This window comes from Triplophysa rosa, linkage group LG11 (genome assembly GCF_024868665.1).
Source record: "Triplophysa rosa linkage group LG11, Trosa_1v2, whole genome shotgun sequence".
Classification (NCBI taxonomy): Eukaryota; Metazoa; Chordata; class Actinopteri; order Cypriniformes; family Nemacheilidae; genus Triplophysa; species Triplophysa rosa.
The window spans coordinates 8,373,662-8,395,275 of NC_079900.1; the positions used below are offsets into that span (position 1 = coordinate 8,373,662).

General features: G+C 39.3%; 1 protein-coding gene across 1 annotated transcript; it reads left to right on the forward strand.

Annotated features, from left to right (window-relative positions):
• Positions 1-6,559: 6,559 nt before the first annotated feature.
• On the forward strand, positions 6,560-16,236 carry rnd2 (Rho family GTPase 2). Its single transcript, XM_057346852.1, has 5 exons — positions 6,560-6,934; positions 7,537-7,624; positions 11,936-12,045; positions 13,724-13,858; positions 14,112-16,236. The coding sequence occupies exons 1-5, from the start codon at positions 6,818-6,820 to the stop codon at positions 14,379-14,381; spliced, it is 720 nt and encodes a 239-aa protein (XP_057202835.1). The 5' UTR covers positions 6,560-6,817; the 3' UTR covers positions 14,382-16,236.
• Positions 16,237-21,614: the final 5,378 nt, after the last annotated feature.

A 21,614-nucleotide genomic window follows, 5' to 3' on the forward strand; every position in this document is an offset into this window, starting at 1 on the left:
ATTATGAACACTTGAGCTTAAATGAGACTTAGGGTGTTTGTAATGACGTAGGTTATGGTGTCGACCATGATTTGTTGCAATTTTGAGGTGTTCAGTCTTATTATGATTTAAGAAAATAAATTCCTCACAAATCAACTGTTTCTAGTTTTTCACTGACGTGTCTCTTAAGTGTTGAGGACTAGTGCTGCTTTGAGCCTACATTCAGTATGAGTAAAACACTCAAGTACTGTTAAAATCAGATACTCGAAGACTTTTACTGAAGTCGTTTTGGAATTGGTGACTTGTAACTTGTAATGGAGTAATTTCACTGCAAGGTATCTGTACTTTTACTTAAGTATGGTTTTCAGGTACTCTTTACACCTCTGGTAACGTGTACAGACGATATAACGCGTGGACGCGTTTTTGCGCCTAAAGACGTAATTTCGTATACAGACGTATTGGTTTAAGCAATGGAAAGTCACAAAACGGAAAGATTTGCATAAAATTGATTAAGCATATAGTCGTGACGTCATCATTAGCTTAACCACGTGTCATTCATGAATTATACATATAAACGTGATGCTCCCTCATGCGTGGCACTGCATATGGTCCTAGTAATGAATACGTCAGCGTATACGTGATTTTACGACAGGGGAGAAGAGGGCATTTCAAAATACAAGCGGTATAGACAGACCATCGAAAGCATGGCTTTGCGAAATTTTCTTAACAACTGCCGACGCGTTTTTCAAGAATGTGTGCATTTGTAAAATTATATGTATTATGCCGTCAACCCAATGGGCAACATGGGCTGCTGCCGAGAGTCCCGAACACTAAGGGATCCCGAGAGTTCTCATTTGCATTTTAACATTACACATATTTACATTAAACATAACACATATTTGTCCAGTATTATGCATATCCGAATCACTACGGACATTACATGAAGATTAAAATCATGTTAAAAACACGAAAAATGTCAGAAAACCAGTAAACGAGGAAGCTGCGTTTTTTATTTTTTGTATGAAGCATAAATGATGTTTCATTAACAAAGTTCGGGAGAAGCCGGAGCACATAATCATCTCGGCTGGTTCCCTATCAGCAATCCTATCAGCTCAAGCGAGAGTCCTTATAAATAAGACCAGAAATCTCACCTGCGCCATCTCTACAAGTAATTCAACACCCCTCCACCTCCCCGTCTCATCTCCCCGTTTCCGAGCTCGGTGCACTCGCACTTCCTGTAGCTCAGTGGTAAAAGCATTGCGTTAACAACGCAAGGTTGTGGGTTCGATCCCAGGGATTGCACATATGTATAGGATAAAGCAATGTAAGTCGCGTTGGATAAAAGCGTCTGCCAAATGCATAAATTTAATAACGTTGATTATATTTTAATGCTTTAATAAACGCGGCCATAAGCTACATGCTTTGCGCTGTAAATACGCCGCTTGAGCATTCAGTGTCCAAGCACAATAAACGTGTGAACTATATAAGTAATTGTAAGTTACTGGAATAAACTTTTTTAATGCATGGCAACAGCAAGTGGCTTTGTGTGACCCTCCGACCCAAAGTTTGAGATCCTTTGATATGACCATACTGCCAGTTAGTGTAGCTGGTTGATACATTTGGGCATGAGATTGCGGGTTCTCACACTCATTTCAAAATTAAATAATATCGATGGTTGGATTTAGTTTGCAATTTGGTTTATTTTTATCCTATGAGTCCTAATAAATGCAACTTCAACTATTTCTAAAGTGCTTATTTTATAAAGAAAGCCGCTACCTCACATAACGCAGTAAAGCAGTACTTGTATAGAGTGAATAATTGATTGTCGAACATCAATATTTATTCAGCACCACCACCATGGAAAGCACCTGGTAACGTGGGGCGTAAGAAAGTAACCTCTTATGGGTATAGTTTAGGAAGTAGGCTATACGCCTAGAAAAGGATTAACTTGAGTTAAGGTGTAACTTCAGAGTCTTCATAGTTAAGAGACAACATTATCGGGAAACGCAGCCCTGTTATATTTAACATTTTATTTTTGGATCACAGCACAGGATATTGGTAGTTGACGAATAAATTGGTTAGTTTTACATTATTTTATATAATTAATATTTATGTTTATCATATAAAATAACATAACAGGGATTTTATCATATAAAATAGCATAAGAGAGATTTATCTTCGTTCTTGGGTTTTTTCCTACATTTTTGCTGTCACACCATAGGACAAATTTGCATATTAATCATTTAATGATTATCGATTTAATCATTAAATTAAGCGTATCATTGCCATGTTTTAATAAAATAAGTATAACAGCCAACAGAAAAGAGTAGCAAAGATAAAATATCAGTAGGGTCTGCATTGCTGGATGTGACTCTTATTTTGACAACGGAGCCGCTAAGGTTTACGCGTCTACACGCAATTACGCGTCCACGCGTCTAACGTCTGTAGACGAAATTACGTCTTTAGGCGCAATAACGCGTCCACGCGTATAACGTCTGTACACGTTACGTCTAAAGACATTTTTGATAAAACGGCCTTCCATAGCTGGGTAGGATTTCATACAACGTTTAGTATTATTTATGGCGGCGTTTAGTACTTTTACTTTTAAACGCCAAGCAGTGTTGACATCTGGGGATTCATCATTTGTGAAAAACAAGAAAGAACGAACTGAAGACGGTTTGCAAAGAAACAGGGAATGTGATCGGACTCCTGCGAAAAGTAATATTGGCAAGGCATTTCAAAGGTGGCGGGAACTCCGTGATCTGAAAGGATTGTAAACGGATGTAGACATCGCTTTATGTCTTCTGAACAGGTAAGACTATTTTTTTATTGTCATTGATGCACAATGATTTATGACCGTGCCTGTCAGCATTTGAGACCCGCGTTCGGGGATCTTCTGTCCGGTTCGCGTTACGGGAGTTTCCATAAGAAATAACAAAATGACCCAGCACCCGAAATAATATCAAAACACTTCAACACAGCCTCCATTTGCACTATTTGTGTCTGTTTATGTTCTTATTTGTTTCGTGTTATATCATCTTCCATGTTATCTGTGTTTATTATGCGCTACTGATGTACAGTGAAGATTCTCACCGCTGCACTGTCACAGGCCACGACTCAAAACATCAGACTCATCCGCGCAGTTGAGCAGCGCCGAATCACAACTCACGCAAAGAAATATCTCCGCACATCACCTGCAGTAGCAATTACAAACTGAGATGGCGACAAAGAGGCCAATCCTACGGACTGCCGCTTTAAAGGGTCCTGGGACATGGCCTAGATTAATTGACAAATTGATAATGTTATGAATGGGGTCAATTGCGACAGGTAGTAACTCTTTTAATAATTTGGTTGGTATAGGGTCTAATAAGCATGATGTAGGTTTAGATGTTGCATTAAGTTTAATTAAATCTTCCTGTTTTATAGGTGAAAAACACTGTAGCTTTTCTTGTGGGGCGATGGTTGATGCTAATTCATAGGGTACACTTGGAGGTTGAGTTTTTACTATTTTGTGTCGTATGTTTTCGATTTTCTCTGTAAAAAAATTCATGAATTCGTTGGTACTAAGGTGCGGCTGAATAACCAGGTCAGGTGATGTCTGTTTATTTGTTAATTTGGCAACTGTACTAAATAAAAACCATGGATTGTTTTTGTACATTTCTATGTGGTTTCGGAGGTGCTCACTCAGCCTTTGCCGCTTTTAGTGCCTTTTTATAACAATTTTCCTCTCTTTCCACGCAAGTTTAAAGACCTCTAATTGGGTTAGTTTCCATTTGCGCTCCAGTTTACGTGTTTCTCTTTTAATGGCGCGAGTGGTGCTTTTGTACCATGGTACTATGCTTTTCTCATTAATCATTTTTTAAATTCATAGGTGCGACAGTTTCTAATGTGTTAGAGAAAATAGTGTCCATGTTGCTGGTCATCGAGCGATTCTGAAAACCCTGTCATCATTAATGTGGCTGCACACTGAAAAGAGAAGAGGATATGTGAGAGTTGAAAAGCTTCAAAAACGTGTTTAAAACATTTTGTGTGGAACATCTTGAGTGTTGATGTTTACACAGAGGTCTTTACCATCTAGTTGACAAAAAATGCAGGTGCTGACACTCACAGAGCTGCTTGTAAGCAACATGCACTCATATTTTATGTTTCTGGGTTTTTTTTGTATTTACAATAAGATCATCACTGACATTTGCTAAACTCTTACAAAACAGAAAATGTAAGATATCACTTTGCCATTTGTGCCAAACCACAAAGTTCCTTTGTTCATAGAACTGTATTACAGACATCAAGAATGTATCTGAATGTATCACAAGTTCCATTGGCAAAGCCCACATGATCACCACCAGGATACTGCTGGTAACATGCTATAACTTGTTTATTCACTATACAATGCTGATGATAAAATAAAGTAACTTACATTTGTATAGCATTTTTTATAATTCACATATCTTCAAAGAAATCATACTGTTGTCTTGTAAATGTCTACAGGTATATTTCAAATGAGTACACCTTTACAAGAAAAACAGTATAAGCATCGGCGTCAGATCCTGAAAGTGGTGACAAAGCAGCAGCGTTCTTTAGTGTAACACACAACTATACACAGAGTGTACAGACTAAACAGAATGAGAATGACACGGCGATGCTGTAGCGCCCTCTTGTGTAGACCATGCAAAATTATCCTGTCAACAGAACTCTCATAAATGAATTAAGACCAATATGTGTAAAAAAAAGCCATTCTCCGTGCCTCATTTCTGCTTTTCTTTGCTTTTTCACACGTTGACTCCCTTCTTCCCTCAGTGAAAAGTGTGAGAGATACAACGTCAGAGGAAATACACAATCAGAGGAAAGGCAATGTGAATGGATCATTGGGGACTGACTCTTCTCTGTCTCTTTTGGGAAAAGCACAACAAAAGATAGTGCCTATTGTAGACTTTTGGAGGCAAAACTTTGTAAGGAGGGTCCTGTTAGTGCTTTAATTGTCTGCTTACTTAACACACAATGTTAGCAAACCACATCTTGTCTAAATTTATCTTATTGTTGTATTACTGCTACACTACATTGACATCATTAAAGGCCCACTGCAATGCCTTGGAACGCGCGGCATTATTTGATGTTGACGTCATTTCAACTAAAAAAATGCCAAAAGCGCGAGACAAGTGGTACTCCCGCCCCCTTTGAAACAACCAATAGCGTTTCGTTAACGGCACACAGACAGCCTGGCAAAGCTACATTTAACAGCGTTATAGCGTCAGTGGTGTAAAAGTTTATCGAAAAGAATTGGAAGATCAGTGTTACCAGTGATGTGTCATTTGAAGCTTGTTATCTACGTTGGTGAGTGACACTGGCCTTTGTCTTCTCCTTTACTCATCAAGAATGTGATGTCCGATCTCTTCCATAGAGCCTTAACATTCAATACTGTGTAGACTTGAAACGGGTCAGATACGTTTTGTGCGGATTTGCGCGCATGTGATCAGTTCTGTTCTATCGTGTCTCTTAACCGGAACACACTCACGTGCCACTGCTCGCGTGACACTAACGCGAAATTAAGACTTTAATGCAAATGTTTACATTGTCTGGATCATCCACTAGTGCATTATGCATCCTTCACCATGTAGGACTTAATAAATTAGCAAAATTAGTGGTTGATACGAGGCGCCACTTCCGCAGCTCCGCTAGTGAAGGGGGCGGGACTCTTCGGATTCTAAAGCGGATTTGATTGGACAAGAACTTTGAAGAGAGACTGAAGTGAAGCGTGATGTCATGGAATTTCTAGATTTGTTTGAGCGCACGTAGCAAACTGTCAGTTTTGAACGGTTATATCTCCTAAATGCGAATTTTGTCAGCGCTTGATAGCATAGATATCAGTTTATTGACGTCCTTAAAGGTCCAGTGTGTAATTTTTGGGATGATCTATTGACAGAAATGCAATATAATATACATAGCTACGCCTTCAGAGGTTTATAAAGAGCTTACACAGTGAAGCGTTATGTTTTTATTACCTTAGAATGAGCTATTTCTATCGACATACACCGCGGGGCCATTTGCATAATTCGCCATGTTCTGTCAGCCGTCGTAGTGTTTCGAAAGTGAGGGGGATGGGTGGAGTGGAGTGAGCGGTTGGTTGCAATTCGCAACCTAGCCACTAGATTACCTGACTGGACCTTTAAGGCTCATTCATTTTTAATTAAAGAAAAAAAATCGTTTTTATTCCACTGGATCTTTAAGATACTCATAACGTAATTTATATTAACGTTTAAACATGCATTTTATGTGTTCTGGACATCTCTGTATGACGAAACAGGACATGGTGAATCTGGGAACTGTATTGTTTTTAATGAAATATATTTAAAATATTTATTCGTCAAAAGTCTATAGTCGTGGCTTGAAAAAGCTCGTGTATTAACACGTGCAGTTCTGAAATAATAACTTTACCTGTGCAAGCAACCATGCTTCTTCAGATTTGGTAATCTGTTAAATTGCCCACTGTTTTAAAATGTCACTTTAATGCACAAACCGCAACAAAAAGCAATTAAGACAAGCTACATAACCGCGTGTCATTTGACATTGAGAGTAGCCTGAGTGTCGAGGGGGCTGCAGCAAGACCGCGCTCCTGACGCGAGAGGAGACTCGGCGCGTGGTGTCACCGTGGGAACTGGGAGACTGGCAAGCGGACAGGGGAGGGGCGCGCGCGTGCCACTGTGAAGTGGACTCTCTCTGTCACATAGGTTACCCGTTAACTCCAGAGTCAGACACTGTATCTACTCTGATTCAGCGCTATAAAGGAACGATATCAGGTAGCGCATGGTGATCATAAACGCTGGGACTGAGGACAGTGCAGATGATTATGACGATGATGGAAGGGCAGTGCAGTCGCTGTAAGATCGTGGTGGTCGGCGACACTCAGTGTGGAAAGACGACGCTGTTGCATGTGTTCGCCAAGGACAACTACCCAGAGGTGAACCAATAACCTCAATTAATTGCTGTATGGACAGAAAATACGATAGCCTACTAAATAATGAACATTCACAGTGATTTTTATCATAACGCTTTAAACTCCGGGGCATAAGTTATTTTATTTTTTAATTATACAGACGGTTTATTTAAAGTTAACTGTGAATTTTTCCAGTAACGCTATGTGTTTGCTCCAAGATGCGAACCATAACCTTTAATGTGTCACTCAAACATTTTGCGATTCCACTCTCTGAATGTTATGAGATACATAAACATATACGTTTGAGCGCGACAGGATAAGATATAAAAAGTTTTATAGATTTAAATATTACTTTTGAAGTGACGCGCGTGAAAAAACGCGGCGATGGTGCGAGACGCGGCGCAACGGTCAGGGACCTCCATCACGAAGCGTTGGTACACCAAAAAAAACAACTCAAGCATTAAATCAACGTTTTCTACGAGTTACAGATTGTCATTGCCCCTCTAATAACGTAGCCCCGTACTGTCAAATTAAGTAGGCTGTATAAGATCATGGTGAAGTATAGCCTACTGCATGGTGATGCCAGTGAGGATTGTTGGGGTAATTGAACGCGATTTTTTTTGCAGAGTTATTTGCCCACCGTGTTTGAGAACTACACTGCGAGCTTCGAGATTGATAAACACCGCATTGAGCTGAACATGTGGGATACATCAGGTAAGATCCGTTGCTGAATTCAGAATTAAATAGCGATCCAAAGTGAATCGAGAATTGCCAAACCTGTGGGGTTAAACAGACATGAGTGTAAATGCAGAAGAGACAGACAGATTAATAACACGAGAATAATAATAGAGAAATAATATTTTGCATTATTTGATGTTTCAGAGCCTACTGTAAATTTGTTTACTGCAGCAGTCCTTTGTTTATTTTCCTTTGTTCATATTTGTCTTTAAAGTTTTTCCTGAAATAAAAATGCTGACCTACGTAAGAGCTATTTAAAACCACGAATAACAGCCCAGATGAATTCTTTGATTTATTTGAATATTTATTAACAGATAATATCTGCAGAATTTGGTATCTTGGCAAATTAGAACACAGTGTTTTTACTGAGATCTCTAGAAGAGAGATTACCAGGGTCAGATTCTCATTAAAAAATAGACTTTAACATTTTTGGGTTGTTGTTTTTTTCTGCAGGGTGAGGGTGTTGTCTATGACTCTGTGACGCATTAGAAAGAGAGACGTCACATAGCATTAAACTGTTCATGAGAGAATTTTTTCTGTAACAAATCCTGGTGCCAGTCATGGATGCTCTTCATTCCTGTCCTGATGCCTGCTGACCCCTCCCATGCTCTGTACGACCCCTTGTGTATTTTTATGTGAGACTGATCATGGTTCTCTGATCTTTATTGCTTTTTGACGGAGGAGTGTTTCATTTCAGTTTTTAGCGTAAAGATTCTCACCACATTTTGATTTAAAAACAGGGTTTATGAATATGGTGTATGATGTGATGTGACCTCTAGATGATGATATTTAATATAAATGGCTTTACGTGGGACTCTAATGAAGTAATAAAAGAAAGAGGAATAAACATGTTGGCTAAAGCTCAAGTAATGTCAGGGCTGTGCGCGTATGTTTGAACGGTACCAGTACTGTCAGTGTGGTATTTTACCACACTGGGTGTTAAGCTACATCACTCCTGACACACACTTCAGGGGTTTCTCAGCATGCGTGACCCATAAATCCCCGCTTTGGGCTGCTGCGTGTTTCCCCACCCAGCTATAAAAGTCCTTTTTGGGAATCGTCTTTTTTAAGTTCCTATGGGAATGTTTTCCTCTCCCGCTGTTGGTTTGAAGGGTTTCGATGGGTCAGACTGTAACCCTGTCGCGAGTAAATCTTCACTGTACTGTAAGGTTTCTCGTTCCAGATTCTGGGGCACAATGCTCAGCAGGGGCCATTCTATAGACACTATGAAAATAAAGTTCAGCTGCTTTGTGAGCTGTCAATGTTTAAAAGTGGTATTGGTAAGCCCTCTTCACAACAGCCAGGCACCCCTGGGATTTGTGTACAAAAGCGTACAGTATATTTAGATATTTTATTGGGCAGTGCTGTTTAGCCCTAGTGATATAAATGTTTACTGTTGGTGTAACAGATTTACTCGGATGCTATTTAGATATGATTCAACGTGCTGGAATTAATCTATACAAAACGCAAGAATTTCCCAATATATCATCTATGTATTATTACAGTTGTTGGAATTTGCATTTGTAAAAACAGTATGATTGTGACTTGTCCGAACCATATGGAGAATTATGACAGATAATGACTAATAAGAAATGAGACATGTTTTCTTTGTTGTGTACGCTTCTGTATTTCCTTCATCCCTCCCTCAAAGTGTCAGTGGTTTTTGTTTGTGTTTACAAACTGAGAGACAAGTCAGAATACATTTTTTGTGAATTTATAATTTTTTTTATTTTTATTTTTCAATTAGTTTCCACAAACATAAAGTCTATGCAAATAAAAAACACACGCACAGAATCACACCGTCTCTCTGATTTGTCCCAATAAGGTGTGTGTATGTCTTTGTGTGTGTCTGACACATTTCTGCTTATGGCTACATCTACAGTACAACAATCTGTAATGACATCACATAGAATTCAGCTTCACACACAGCTGCACGGCTGGTGAGAGGTGAACCCAAGTGACTAGGAGAGGAGAGTGTTTACTGCCAAAGATTCAGGGCAGCGTTTTACACGGACACACTGTTCTTAACAACATACAAATTATGTCTGGCACTACAGACGTAATCACAGTAATATCCACCCGAGCACAAAACCAAAACACAGCCGCCCGAGAACTCTACAGTGCCATTTAACACCCACTACAAACAAGACAGGAAATTAACGGTTTTCATGTGGCGCTGATGTTCTGCGGAGCAGCAGAGGACAGTGACCACGAATGACGAGGAATTTTCAAGTTGTTAAACAGAAAGAAAGCATTTAAAAGAAGTACACATACAGAGACAAACACACACAAACAAATGCTACACTCTTAAAGGGGTCATATGGCGCAAATTCGTGTTTTTCTGTGTCTTTGGTGTGTTATAAGTTGCCCATGCATGTATTAGCCATGCAAAAATGAAAGTGTGGGAACAAAAGATGCATTCTATCTAAAAGCGAATGCTCACCCAGACCTGCCTGAAACGCCTCGTGTAACCACACCCCCACAAATCTACGTCAGTTCGTGATGATTTGACTAAGACCGCCCAAATGTATACGCAAGTAAGGTGGGCGTACCTGTCAGTACAATTGCTTTGGAACCTGATGTTTTGAACCCTAAATCGTGTATACACATTGCATTACATCTAAAACAAATGATAATATTCATTTTAGCCGTGTCATATGACCCCTTTAAAATATGCTTCACAATAGGCCTACCGTGGAAGAACCTTTTTTTATCTAAATGGTTCTATAAAGAACCTTAAACATCCAATGATCCTTTCTTTTTTTTTTTCAAAAGGTTCTTTGTGCCGAAAAAAGGTACCTTAAAAGGGTAAGAAAGAGATGACTGAATGGTTCTTTGTGGTGTGTGTGTGTGCTTTAAACGCCGTTACGGGAGAACCAAAAATGGGCATTTGTGTCGCTTCTTACAATCACATACAAAACAAGCACTATAACCACAAAAATGTCCATTTTTATTTTATTTCCAGCCCATTCTTCCAGTTCTTACAGAGCATATATCTATACTTTTTTATCCTTATTTGCACTCTCATCAAAGTCCTTCCTGTCTTGTTAAGCATCATCCTTTGGCTGTAGTTGCTGTGCGTGTGTTCACTACTCTCTGGATGGGTTAAATGCAGAGTCACATTTCGGGTCTGGGTCACCATACTTGACAAATAATTGAATTATTATTATTATTATTATAGTTGACAGGCCTGCCAGAGGGGATTGCGGGACTTGGGGTCTATTGGGTGACTCCCGAGGCCAGCTGATAGCTTTGATCAGCTTCAAAAAGCTCATTGTTACTCTCACACTTCCCGTCTCTATCTCTCTCTCTCACTATCTCTCTCTATCGGTGTCTGGATTCATGTCCTCCCTCGAGGGAGGGACAGCTGAGTGAGAGACGAATGCAAAGTCACAAAAAGGAGATGTTGTTGGCAGACAATGGCAGTTAACGTGTATGTATATGTGCACTGTATGGGAATTTTGAAACAGATTGTCCAGTGTGTCGTATGCAAGAGCACTATTGTAAACATAACAAGAAAGGAAAAAAATTGTGTGTTGGGAATGGAATACTAGATAAATGCATACTGAATACCCTGTATCATACAATGTACTATATACTATCATTTTTAATGTAAATGGCGAAAGTTATGGCAATAAAGCTTTGTTTTTGTGTTAAATGTCACTTTTACACAAATAATAGTATTCAGCAATGTTGCCCCATCCCATTGCATCCCAGTGTTGCTTAATTATCATATAGGTTGTAACAATAAATAATTCGCCCTTTTAATTGATGTTAACTTAAAATGGACATCACGCATCGCAGCACTAATTACTTGTTTCATTTATTACATTAGACATGAAAAGTCAAGTCAAGTGCATTGCACTGTGTGTGAAAGAATTTTGCACAGTGTGCTTTGTCATTTACTGCACATTTTGGCAAATGCGGTAAGTCATCCTGGTATTTCATGCAGGGCCATCGATGGGAGGGCGAGAGGTGGTGGGATATCACTCCTGGGCCCGTTAATTAAAGCAGCCGTTCTTACACAAAATTTGCACATTGTGCACACTAAGCATACTGTATAGGCCTATAGTATGTAATCAAAATAGAGTTGTGTATTTGCATACTATATTTCTCTTCCTGTCCTTCTGTGGTATTAACATGCATCAATAACAGTCTGTCCTGCTGGATGACCCTTTTTGTACATGATTTGTTTGTGAGCACCATTAGCACTGTTTTGCTCATTCAGTTAAAGATCAACTTTTTCACGTTTACATCCAGACCTTTGACTGTGACTGTGTTCCGCAGGGTCCTCGTATTATGATAATGTGCGACCCCTGGCATATCCAGACTGCGATGCTGTGCTCATCTGTTTTGATATCAGCAGGCCAGAAACTCTGGACAGCATCCCTAAAAAGGTCAGAATCACCTCTCTTTTATGTTCCTCTCTCCGTTCGGCTCCTCTCCTATGCTGAAAAATCACAATTTTTTAACTCAAAAGAAGCATATTCAGTGTATGGTGTCTGTGACGGCACACTCTGAAAAGACATTGTGTGTAAACATGCCCACATACTTGCAGCATTATTCTCTCGCTGTGAAACACAATATAACTGTTGACTAAGAGAAGTTTTTGTTTGTGGGTGCTTTGCAGTGGGAGGATGACAGCATAGCGGATTCACACAAAAACAATTATATGGTGACGAGGTTGTGAACTTAAATGTGTGTTCTCTGTCTGAGAATTGGTGAGAATTAAATATAGTAGGGGGTATGACAGCATATGACAGTATGCAACTACGCAAGCATCCTGTATGGATGAATCCAAACAAGTATTTTAAAAAGAAATCTGTATACATTATACATCATATATTAAAGGGATAGTTCACAAGGGAGAGACTCACCGTCTTGTAATTTCAAACTTGTGTGACTTTCTTTCTCCTGCAGAACACAATGATATTTTACACAATGACAGATGATATTTTAAAGAATGTTGGCAACGGCGGTACCCATTGACTTGCATTGGTTTGTGGCTATACAATAGAAGTGAATAAGTACCGCCGTTGTTCGGTTGCCAACATTCTTCGAAATAACTTCTTTTGTGTTCTGCAGAAGAAAGTCATAAAGAAAGTCAAGTTTAAAATGACAAGAGGGTGAGTTAATGATGACAGAATTTTCATTTTTGGGTGAACCATCCCTTAAAAAAACAGCTGTAACAATAAATATAGTAACAAGTATTTTGGCAGGAATGATACTCTGCTAAGTATAAAAATATAAGCAGGGTTTGTTTATCATGGTAAACAAAGAATATCAGGGTACTCGTTTACAGTATTTAACGATGACAGAGAGATCTAAAGTAATGACTCGAAAATCTGTTCAAATGCCCTTTGTTGCTGATTCCTCCTGCTGGGCGTTCCATAACCTCTGACCTTCACTGTTCCTCTGCTAACCCTGCTCCGCTAGACACATGTTGCACATTTTTTTACTTTTGCAGCTCTCTTGGGATCCCTCCCACTATTGAGGCCACCGGGCGGAGCTAAAGCCTGATGCGGAATATAAGGGGGTGGCATCTGATTGGCTATGGGTGGCATTTAAGGTTAAAGATCACAGTGCTGTTTTGATGGATGGTTGAACACATTCAGAACCCGTGAAATGGTGCCATACCTCAGATAGTTGAATTCAGCGGGGGCCACTGCACTACACAAACACACACTTGCATTCTCATACTCACCCTGTTTACACTGGCTTTGAATGTTTCATCAACAGCTGGAATGTTCGCGAAACGGCCGTACTGGACCAATAGACACGCTGTGAGAGGAGATGTAGATGAGTCTGGATGTAACTAATGTCCAATTTGCATTCCCTCTAACACTATACACGCATACAACTACATATACACAGAAATCACAGCAAATAATACAAACGATGTACAACAGGTTGTCATTATTCTGCCACAAATGTGTCACAAGGAAAATAAAAACGCACAATAAATGATAGGGAAGGAGAGAGGACATTGAGATGAGATGGACTCAAACTTGTGCTAAATATGTTACGTATGCATCCAAAGCAACTCACAAATGACAAAGTCTGTCTGTCTTTTAGTGGCAGCTCGAAGCTCAGGAATACTGTCCCAGTGCAAAGTTGGTGTTGGTCGGCTGTAAACTCGACATGAGGACAGACGTCAACACCTTACGAGAACTGTCCAAACAGCGGCTCATACCTGTCACACATGAACAGGTGAACACACACTCGCACAAAAAAGGATTGTGTGTTGTAAAATTACTGTTTACCATAGCTGCTACAAGAAAGAGCATGAGAGAGAGAGAAAGAGATTTTAGCCTTGACATTAAATTCAGCTTTTGCTGTCATTTATACAAATATTACTTTAATAGCAAACTACAGATGAGAAAATAGTACAGTTTTGCTAAACAAATAAGCAAAATGCTATCATATTTCATATTAGTTTCTTTCTTTCTGCTGTTTCTTTTAGGGGAGTCTACGAGCTCGTGAGCTGGGCGCTGTAGCGTACGTCGAATGCTCTTCCCGCATGTGCGTGAACAGCGTGCGAGACGTCTTTCACATCACCACTCTTGTGTCCGTCAGACGTGGCCCCGCCCCTAGCCTCAAAAGAAGCTCCTCACGGCGCACTCTCAAACGCATGTCTAATCAGCCTCTAATGCCTGTCAGCTCACAAGCCACGCCCCTCGAACCCGCCCCAACCCTGAGGGAGGACAGAGCCAAGAGCTGCACAATCATGTAGCCCAAAGCACGCACCAAAACGCACACCTGGACATGCACACTCAGCCACAGTGGTGCGTATGAACTAAGACGTGTGCAATGTATTGTGTGTTTATGGGACATTGAGGGTCATATGTGACCCACAGGACTGTACAGTTGTGCGATATACATTATACAGAGGAGTTCTATTTATTAACTGTATCTTCTTGGCCTTTATTTTTATCATTGTGGTGTTACGTAGCAGACCTCAAAGCAAAGAGAATCAAAAGAATAAAAAAAGATTTGGAATTTTAATGCCTGGACAGCTTTTGTTTTGATAGTTACAAAAGTACTGTGGTCAACAGCTATAAGATAAGGCTAATGGAAATCAGCTATTCTGCGTTCGTGTTTAAAATGTTTTTTACGTTGGTGTCTGAAAATCATGCGAGTATTTTTCATAGTTTTTGTGGACCGTTTTTTAGTATAATACTGTCATTGTGTCATTTTCCCTTTTGGGACACACCTCTCTAGAGATCACAGATCTGTCACAAGCTCATTTGCATGGAACTAAATCACTGGAATCCTGAGAATCTTTTGCCAGCATTAGCAATGATGAGCATTAGCTTTAGCAAAACAAAGACATCTGTGACGTTTGCTGTTCACTCTTTTTAGAACAATCAGTCATGCTTTGGGACATCACAAAGACATCATTCACACTATAGAGGAACGCCAACGCGAATGGTAGACATTGCCATTTAGTATGTATATAAAGGAACTGTTCACCCAAAAATGAAAATTCTGTCTTCATTTACCCACGCTCTAGTTGTTCCAAATCTGTATAAATGTCTTTGTTCTGATGAACACAGAGAAAGATATTTGGAAGAATGCTTGTAACCAAACAGTTCTTGGCCCCCATTGACTACCATAGTAGGTAACATTGCTTTATAAATGTCTTTGTTCTGTTGAACACAAAAGAAGATATTTTGAAGAATGTAGGAAAGCAAACAGTTGTGGGGCACTTTTGACTACCATTGTAATTGTTCTCTAGGGTTTTCTAAAATTCTCCTGCTAACTTTTTAATGTCTTCATGGTTTGATTCCTCCGGATCTCAGCGACTTGCTCCTCCCACTCTGCTGTGCAAATAACTTGTCTGAATTCAAAACATTACTCAAAATTCACCTATTTTCAGATTGTTATTTCTCTTAAGGTGTTTTCTGTTGCTCTGATGTTTGCCTTTATTGTAAAGCATCTAGCTCTGGAAAGGCGCTATATAAATAAAACATATTATTGTTATTATTATTATTATTATTAGGGTGAGTAAATGAAGACAGAATTTTTATTTCTGGGTGAACTATCCCTTTAACTTCAATTTCTCTTGGAAACTAAGAGAGTCAGATTGGTGGATTAAATACAAGTTTAATTTTATAAACAGAATTTGGATCATGCTGTTGTTTATCATATAAAGTACTTTCAAAAAATGGTCTCAGTTACATTAAACACTTCATCATGATCTTGTAGTATAATAAATCTAGTTAAACTGATAACAATTACAAAATGTGCAAAGAAAACAGAAAAGGGACCAACAGGAAAGACACTCAAGCCACAAAAATATTTAAAAATGGTTAAATCCTCCACATGTGCTTTAGGAATGTTTACTGTAAAGAATGTTTTTATTTCCCTCTGTGTTATAAGAGTTGCTCTCCGTTTCTATTCTAATAAAGCCATAATCCAAACTCAGTGAGGACCAACTCAAGAAATCCGGCTTTGTACAAGATACAACTGTAGTCATTTCTGTATGTAAATTCTCTTGGAGGCAGTCAGATGCACAAAAAACACCACGGCTTCGTTTATCAGCAACATGCAGTCATTGCCAAGGCAACTGTGTACAGCCTTTGTGACATCATAACTAGTCTAGTCTAGTGTGTGGAGAATGCTGTTGCCGTGGTTTCTTAAAGCTCAATGAAAAGTCCATCTGTTTGACGAAAGACACACGCACAAAAGTCACGCATCCAACCCTGTATATAGTGACAGTGTTAGAATTGTGTGCGTGTGTGTGTGTGTGTGTGTGTGTGTGCGTGCGTGCGTGCGTGCGTGTGTGTGTGTGTGGCTGGCAGTTAGTCATCGTATGCTTTCTGAATATTCAAAGACACTTTCCACCTTCAAAGACCTAACTAGTAGAATGTAGAATGTGAAATTGCACATTTCCAAAGCAAATACTATAGAAATTCAGATTCAGTCACGTGTATGTTATCCCTGGACCACAAAACCAGTCGTGCAGGGGTATATTTGTAGCAATAGTCAACAATACTCTATATATGGGTCAAAATTATGGATTTTTCTTTAATGCCAAAAATCATTAGGATATTAACTAAAGATCATGTTCCTACTGTAAATATATAAAAACTTCATTTTTGTGAGTGGAAGCAGCAAAATTGCAAACAAAAATGGCAAGAAACACGCCTACAAACTTCTCTCGCTGCTGCCCGCTATTTGGGAATTACCCACTCAAGTTTGGTATCTATGTAAAGCTTAGAATTTCAGCTTTCGGGTTCATCTACTCTCCGCAATGTCTTGACAGTGGTATGCCAATAAAAAATCTGTTTTATCTTAGTAACTGCCTGCTACAGTGCCTCTGATGGACAACCGTATAGGCGATTTTCTCAATATTTGATTTTTTTTGCACCCTCGTGATTCCAGATTTTCAAATTGTTGTATCTCAGCCAAATATTGTCCTATCCTAACAAACCACACATCGATGAAAAGATGATATATTTAGCTTTCAAATGATGTATCGATCTCAATTTTAAAAAGTTGACCTGTATGTCTGGTTATGTTGTCCAGGGTCACATATAAACGCTTGAAGTGTCTTAAAAAGTCCCCATATTAAAACCAGAAATCACCTACTGTACAGTCCTTGTGGGGAAAGACTAAATAAACATAATAAATAATGTTGTATTGAAAATGCTGACACTGTATGAAAAATATTAGCTCAGTATAAAAACAATATCAGTCGATGGAAGGTCCTCACCGCGGCAGATCGTGTTGAATGACAAAGCGCCTCCTTTATCTGGCAGAAACCACACGAACAGACAACAAGAATAAATTAATAACAGGTGCGACAGAAAAAACAAACAATTTAAATATGAAATCCTTGTTGACAAGGTGACGTGTTGTTCATCCGTGCTCTGATTGTTTATGAGTCCGTCTGTCTGTTCTGCCACTGAATATCATTTTAAAGTCACGCTCTTCAACTGTAAAGTATGATGCTAGCTATTTGTGACATCTGCTGAAAATATAACTTAAACCAGCTTATTGTGCTTTGCTGGTCTCCCAGTCCGGTGTCCCTGAGAAGTGCTCAAAACCCTTTTAAAACTATTTAAACAGACCAGCCTTGAGGACCAACCACCTCAGGCTGTTTTTCAGCAGGGTTTGTTCGCACGCACTTGTGATTTGTGACAGCTGCCATCGTGACTGTGTGTCTGTGGGGGTGTGTTTTGATTTAGCATTGTCAAAGAAACACACATTGGCCAGATTGAGGGCTACTAACACGAGTGATCTAAGCGAGTCTGTAAGCACACTTTACCCTCTGCGCGTGTCCACACACCCTTACAGTGTTAAGTAAATAATAAACACCCGCTTTGGTGTTGCCTAGGAGACTTTCTGCCAATATTCGTCTGTGTGCGTGTATGTGTGCCTTGACATTACAGATCAGAAGCCGAATGACGGATGAGAATGTTCATGTATTTTCCAGATGGATTTCTGCTTCTGTATTTCTCGGCATGGAAAGGTTTATTGACGTCACCCAGACAAGAGACTAAACTGTTTTGTAGAACGAGACCAGATCTGAAGAACAGACAAGAGAAACATTCACATACACAAAAACACTGTCCGCATTCAAAAGCAAATATTTAGACTTCCTCTTTGCTTGTTTGCCAGTGTTGTCGCAGTGGCATGATTGGTTAAAGGTGAAGGTTCAGTGAAATTCTTCATGCTGGCTGTTAACAGTCTGAGGTCTGGTTCAGATCAGACACGAGTCAAGGGTTATAATCCTTCTGTTTGAAGGTGTCAATGAAACCGAGGTGCTCTAGTCTCACCCTTAGACAAATACTAAAGGTTAGTTCACTTAAAAAATGTATATTTCCTGTTAATTCACTCGTGTAAAAAATACAATATGAACTGAAGAATCATGATATGACCCTTACAGAACAAAAATATATGGGAATTGCTGGAAAACATGCAATATATTTCTAATTATACAACAGTTCTTTCTGGTTCTCGAATCTCGCAAATTTAAAAGAAGTGACGGTTTGGAATTAGTCAGGGAGGTTTGTTTAACTGTTTTGCTGGGCTGGAATTCCTGCGGAAGAAAGTAATTTCCCATTTCCTTTAAAAACCGTAAGGTTTTAAAGACACTCCGATGTTGTTTCTGATTTATCTACACACTTGTGCCATCGAACTGTTATATAAATGCCATACCGCTCTCGTAGTCATGTGATGGGGCTCTATATCAACAATTTTATTTAAAAAATAGATTTGAAATGGATGCCTTAGACCAAATTAAGCGTTCTACAACAATTTCTTCATGAAGAAAAAGCAGCCAGGGTGAGACCTCAAAAGATGATACAATTATTTATTTTACATGATTTTAGTCACAATCCCACACTTTAATGTGTCCTCCATAGTTTTGATGAGTTAACTATTATTAAAGGTGTAAAAATCTAAATAAGTGTTTTTTTGACTGGTACTGTAGGCTGTATTATTTTTGACAAATTTTTGACTGGTACTGTACATTAAACTATTTAATATATCGACAGTTAATATATAGAAAAATATATTTTCTTTTCGTAATACAGTAGTAATGCCCTTACGTTAAACATGCACAGCTTCATTCATTTTATATAGCTCAACCAGACTCCATGAATGAACTGTACAGTAGGTTGTCTTGGATTTATAAGTTACACAAATGTATACAATGAACACACAATGTGAAGAGTGACTCCCATATCTCAACAATGTGGTGATACACACACAGCGACTGACGTGCGCCTGAGACCAGTTTGAATGCAACTGGAGAGAGCGTCGTGTCCATCATGGCTCCCAGCCAATCAAATGCCCCATGCCAGGTGATTGACACAGCGGGCGCATCCCCACATAGGCAAACACCTGCTGATATACAATATGTCATCCTGTTCCTCGGAGAGCAGAAGAAAAATGACGCTCATTCACACATCAGACCTCTCGTCTCACTTCATGTTCACTCTGTTTGCTCATCTAGCTTTCACACACACATACAGTGCATCTGCCTGTAAATCTCTGTGTGGCAAAACCCAATCACCGGGGAAATTAAAGAAACTCAGTCAGCCTTTACACCTATGCATGATCACAGCTTGAATCATGCACCCATATCAGTGTTTTTTCTTACCGCACATTCTTTTCCAATGCACGCTCAATCATATTTACCCTGCACTAGCCCCTAATTCAATCACAGCAGGTTATTTCTGTTTGCTTTAGATAATAGCCTACTCTTGAGGCAAACAGAAAGAGACAGACACAGTGTGCAGTGTATAGTGATGCAGACCGGCAACCACTGCAGCCTGAGGGCAGTAGCCGACGTAATACTAATGTACACATTTATCTGCCCTGGGACAATAAAAACATTTACTGTCACCCCCTCCGTCTCTCTCTTTGCTGATAAACAGCAGACGGTGTGTGCAGTGCGATGCAGTGGTCTGGTTAGGCAGCTTATGTTGACAAAGCATCTAATCTAAGCTCGTTTTTTGCCCCTTAAAGTCTGGGGAGCCGCCTCTTACAGATGCTGTGTGTAATTTGCAATATAATATGCACGACTGTCTTCAGAGGTGTATAAAGACCTTACATGTTGAAACGTTATGTTTTTATGACTTTAGTATGAGCTATTTCTATCTACATGCACCGCAGGTCCCAGTTTCATGTTTTAAGGAGTTCTGCAAAACAGAACTGATTATAAGAAAGTATATGCAATTTAAGTATTACTTGCAAAAACATCATTGGCAAACACCAACTGAATAGCCATCAATGCAAAAAGATGCTTTTGCAACCAGATGGTGTAATTATAACATCCACCAGCAGGGGCCAAAAGGGCTCGTCGACATACTGTGTACAGGGTAAAACACACACTTATTTCAATAATACCAGCCAGGTGGTAAAGACATTTTATTCGTGGTATTAAAAATAACTTGAACATTTAAGGTAAAAAAATCCCACTACTACAGTAATAAAAAGCAAAAGCAATGTTAATACTGGACTAATATCAAAAAAAGGCACTTGATGCCCATCATTCTCTCTCTCCCCTCTCAATACAAATCTGTATTCATAAAATCCTCTCAGCTGAGCTGTTGTTTGCCACTTCACTGGAGGAAACCACATCTATTCATCTTTCTCTCTTTGTCCTCATTTCTCTCATTAGATGTTGTCCATGTTTCTGTGGTTGTGTGTTTTATGCATGCAACTGTCCCCGTATAAACTGTCAATGAGCTTGTTGGAGCACAAACAACATCATTCTCTGTCACAAACACACACCCGCATGGGGCCGCTTCAGGAAAGAGTGTAATTAACATAATCTATCCTATTCATGCTCACACGCTTCTCTTTGTTTAAATTAAATGGACAACAACCCTTTGCATCACCATTGAGAGCCACATACAGTACACACACATCCCTGTAGTATAAAGAAGAACCAGATATGAATGATATTAAGATGTTGATATTTGTCGTTTTGATTACTGTCTGTTAAGAAAATAAATTTGGTTTCAATACCATTATGAACCATCAGTTGTTTACCATTGAAACCATTACAAAACTCTTTTATGTAGTGTGTTTTCGGCCTCATTCTAATAGTTCTGTTGATTCCCATCGGCTAGATAACATCCTACCCAACACATTTACATTTATTGCATTTGGCAGACGCTTTTATCCAAAGCGACTAGCATTGCATTATTCTATACATTTGTTTCTAAGTATGTGCAATCCCCTGGGATCAAACCCACGACCTTGGCGTTGTTAGCGCCATGCTCTTACCACTAAGCTACAGGAAAGCAACACATTACCAGAGGCCCACGCAGACAGAATTACAGTTTCCATTAAAACCCAAAACAATTCCCATTGTAACCATTAAACCCATTCAAATATCTTGGATGTTTTTCATCACATTATTTAACCCAATTTTGTGTGTGTTTCCATTTGCTGGTTAGAAATATAGGATGACATACAGCTGCGGAAAGCAGCATTTCTAGATGTA

Coding starts and splice junctions, on each gene's coding strand:
- rnd2 (XM_057346852.1), top strand. CDS start 6,818: ATGATTATGACGATGATGGAAGGGCAGTGCAGTCGCTGTAAGATCGTG. Junction 12,046..13,723: donor TGGACAGCATCCCTAAAAAG/GTCAGAATCACC, acceptor TCTGTCTTTTAG/TGGCAGCTCGAAGCTCAGGA. Junction 13,859..14,111: donor TACCTGTCACACATGAACAG/GTGAACACACAC, acceptor TGTTTCTTTTAG/GGGAGTCTACGAGCTCGTGA.